Genomic DNA, 4,095 nt, shown 5'->3' with positions numbered 1-4,095 from the left:
GGTAGCCGTTGAGGTTTACACGGCACCGGGACAGGCTCGGAAACCAGTAGGTGGAAAAACCAGAAGGAACATAACACCGGCAATAACAGTACTCTGTGTTTACTAGTGATATTGGTGCGGTACCGGTGAGGTTAGTAACAGTACTCTACGTGTACTTGTAGTATTTGTGCTGTTCCGGTGCGGGCAGTAACAGTACTCTGTGTGTGTATTCGTAGTATTTGTGCGGTACCGGTGTGGGCAGTAACAGTACTCTGTTTGTACTCGTAGTATTCGTGCGGTGCCGGTGAGGGCAGTAACAGTACTCTGTTTGTATTCGTAGTATTCGTGCGGTACCGGTGCGGGCCGGCGGTGCCGGTGCAGCTGCTCCCTGACGCCAGCGTCTTGGACCTAAAGGAGCTGGTGGGGGGGCAGCAGGGGGTCCCAGCCCAGAGACTCAGGGTCCTGTTCGCTGGGAGGGAGCTCAGAGACACACACACCCTACAGGTACACACACACACACACACACACACTCACCCTATAGGTACACACACGCACACACACCCTACAGGTACACACACACACACACACACACACACTACCGGTACACACACACACACACACACCCTACAGGTACACACACACCCTACAGGTACAAACACACACACTACTGGTACACACACACACCCTACAGGTACACACACACACACACACACACACACACACACACCCTACAGGTACACAAACACCTACATTTACACACACCCCCTACAGGTACAAACACACACACTACAGATACACACACCCTACAGCTATACCCCTGTAGGAACACACCCTACAGCTATACCCAGTCCTTGTCTCTTCTCCCCTCAGGGCTGTGACCTCACAGAACAGAGCACCGTCCATGTTGTCCTCCCTTCATCAGGCTCCTCCTCCTCGCCATGGGGGGGGGAGGGGCCTGATAGAGGTCTGACCCGGCTGGATCTCTCCTTCTCACGCCTCCTCTCCTCCTCCAGCCTCGCAGACATCCTGCAGGACAGGGAGGAGGGAGGAGACCGGGGAGGAGACCGGGGAGGAGACCAGGGAGGATACGAGGGAGGAGTCCAGGGAGGAGTCCAGGGAGGAGTCCAGGGAGGAGTCCAGGGAGGAGTCCAGCGAGGAGACAAGGGAAGAGACCAGGGAGGAGACCATGGAGGAGTCCAGGGAGGAGACCAGGGAGGAGACCAGGTGAAAGGTGAGTAAAGCCACCCCACTTGGTGTCTGACCTTGTTTTGGTGTATAGACTGGCATTATACATATACTCTATATATAAATACACACACACACTGTTTAGTCCGTTTATCCGGTATCTGGTCTCGGGGGCAGCAGCTCCAGCAGGGAACCCTAAACTTCCCTTTCCCGAGCCACATCAACCAGCTCTGACTGGGGGATCCCAAGGCGTTCCTAGGTCAGATTGGAGATATAATCCTCCCAGCTAGACGTGGCTGGACCACCTCCCTAGGGGGACCCCCAGGAGGCATCCTTACCAGATACCAGAACCACCTCAACTGGCTTCTTTCGATGTGAAAGAGCAGCGGCTCTAATCCAACCCCCCCCCCCACCCACCCCACGGATGACTGAGCTTCTCACCCTGTCACCATTGTGGTCGCTTGTACCCTGGATCTCGTTCTTTTGGTCATGACCCAGCCTTCAAGACCATAGATGAGGGTAGGAGCCAGAACTGACCGGTAGATCAAGAGCTTTGCCTTCTGGCTCAGCTATTTTCATCACAACGGTGCAATAAACTAAATGTAATTTGGTCATACAGAGATCGGATGGCCCTGAGAAGGGGTCCCCTCATCCCATCCTCCTGCGGCACCACCCACGGTAACTCCCAGGGGCCCCGATCATACGCCTTCTTCGGATCCACAAACACTTGTAGACTGGTTGGGCATACTCCCAGGCTCCCTCCAAGATCCTTGCGAGAGTGAAGATCTGATCCGTTGTTCCACAACCAGGACGGAATCCGCATTGTTCCTCTTCAACCCAAGGTTTGACTATCGGCCCAAACCCTCCTCTCCAGCACCTTGGAGTAGACTTTACCAGGGAGGCTGAGCAGTGTGATACCCCTGTAATTGACACACACCCTCTGGTCCCACCCCGGTCTGCCACTTCCTAGGCACTTTCTCAGACCTCCACGCAATGTTGAAGAGGCGTGTCAACCAAGACCGCCTCTTCACACCCAGAGCTTTCAGCATTTCTGGCCGGATCTCATAAATTCTTTGGGCTTTGCTCCTGTGGAGTTGTTTAACGACCTCAGAGACCTCCACCAGGGAAACAGTTACAAAATCATTCATTGACCTTTGACATGGTACCAAGTCCACTTATTAGCACCCTAGGGTACCCTGCTTCCACATACACTTATGAGCATCCCTATGTTGGAACATGGTGTTTGTTATGGACAGTCCAGGACTAGACCAGAAGTCCAACAACAGACAACCACTCTGGTTTAGATCAGGGACCCGTTCCTCCCAATCAGCCTTTCCATGTATCTCCATCATCTCCCCCATTAGAACTATGAAGTCCCCCACTGGAGCCCCATACAGGACTCCATTCAAGGTCCTTCACTGGAGCCCCATACAGGACTCCATCCCCATACAGGACTCCATTCAAGGTCCCCCACTGGATCCCCATACAGGACTCCATTCAAGGTCCCCCACTGGAGCCCCATACAGGACTCCATTTAAGGTGCCCCACTGGAGCCCCATTTTGGTCTCCATTCAAGGTCCCCTACTGGAGCCCCATACAAGAATCCATTCAAGGTCTCCCACTGGAGCCCCATACAGGTCTCCCTTCAAGGTCCCCCACTGGAGACCCAAACAGGAGAGCTGTCCAAAGACACTAGAGACTAAATTGTCCACCTCCACAAGGCTGGACAGGACTACGGGGACATGTCCAAGCAGCTTGGTGAAAAAAGGTCCACTGTTGCAGCAATCATTAGAAAATGGAAGAAGCTAAACATGACTGTCAGTCTCCCTTGGACTGGGGCTCCATACAAGATCTCACCTCGGGGGGTCTCAATGATCCTAAGAAAGGTGAGAAACCAGCCCAAAACTACACGGGAGGAGCTGATCCAGGACCTGAAAAGAGCTGGGACCACCGTCATCATGCATCATGCTTTTCAGGGGGTTTTCTGCACATGGGACAGGGCGACTGCACTGTATTAAGGAGAGGAGGACCAGGGCCATGTATTGGGAGATTTTGGGGACCAACCTCCTTCCCTCAGTTAGAGCAGTGAAGATGGGTCGAGGCCGTGTCTTCCAACATGACAATGACCCGAAGACCACAGCCAGGAGAACCAAGGGGGGGCTCTGGAAGAAGCAGATCAAGGTTCTGGGGGGGCCTAGCCAGTCTCCAGACCTAAACCCAATAGAAAATCTTTGGAGGGAGCTCAAACTCCAGCCCAGAAACCTGACTGGTCTAGAGAAGATCTGTGTGGAAGGGGGGCCAAAATCCCTTCTGCAGGGTGTCAGACCTGGTGAAGGACTACAGGAAACGTTGGAAACAAAGGCTGCTGGACCAGCTATTAACATGGATCTTCTCAGGTGTTCAAATACTTATTTACAGCTGTATCATACAGATAAATAGTGAAATCCTACATTGTGATTTTTGCATGTTTTTTAGATTATGTCTCTCACAGTGGACATGTCTCTCACAGTAGACATGCACCTACGAGGACATCAGACCCTCCATGATTTCTAAGTGGGAGAACTTGCAAAATAGCAGCGTGTTAAATACTTATTTTCCTTACTGTATATATACTGTGTGTACTTGTTGTGTGTCCTGTGTGTACTGTGTCCTGTGTGTACTGTGTCCTGTATGTACTGTGTGTACTTACTGTGTGTACTGTAACAGTGTGTCCAGGCGTGCGTCCCCGCAGTACTTTCTTTGTGTACTGTAAGCGCTGCAGCTCGGTCCAGCCGGGGAAACTCCGAGTTTGTTGTAGAAGCTGCAGACACACAACACTGGTACTCAGCAGGGTGAGACACACACACACACACACACACACACACACACACACACACGCAGACACACACACAGACACACACAGACACACACAGACACACACACACACACACA

At 52.4% G+C, this 4,095-nt stretch overlaps 1 protein-coding gene across 1 annotated transcript in view; it reads left to right on the top strand.

Annotated features, from left to right (window-relative positions):
- Positions 1 to 4,095, top strand: part of prkn (parkin RBR E3 ubiquitin protein ligase) — a 6,975-nt gene that overhangs the window by 151 nt on the left and 2,729 nt on the right. Inside the window, exons 2-4 of the mRNA XM_034865789.1 lie at positions 268 to 483; positions 850 to 1,210; positions 3,880 to 3,995. Coding sequence (XP_034721680.1) covers positions 268 to 483; positions 850 to 1,210; positions 3,880 to 3,995 — 693 coding nt within the window. The remainder of the gene's footprint in view (positions 1 to 267; positions 484 to 849; positions 1,211 to 3,879; positions 3,996 to 4,095) is intronic.

Source organism: Etheostoma cragini, unplaced genomic scaffold, assembly GCF_013103735.1.
Source record: "Etheostoma cragini isolate CJK2018 unplaced genomic scaffold, CSU_Ecrag_1.0 ScbMSFa_2725, whole genome shotgun sequence".
Classification (NCBI taxonomy): Eukaryota; Metazoa; Chordata; class Actinopteri; order Perciformes; family Percidae; genus Etheostoma; species Etheostoma cragini.
Note: the sequence above shows the minus strand (reverse complement) of the source record. Positions and strands in the feature narration are given on the sequence as shown.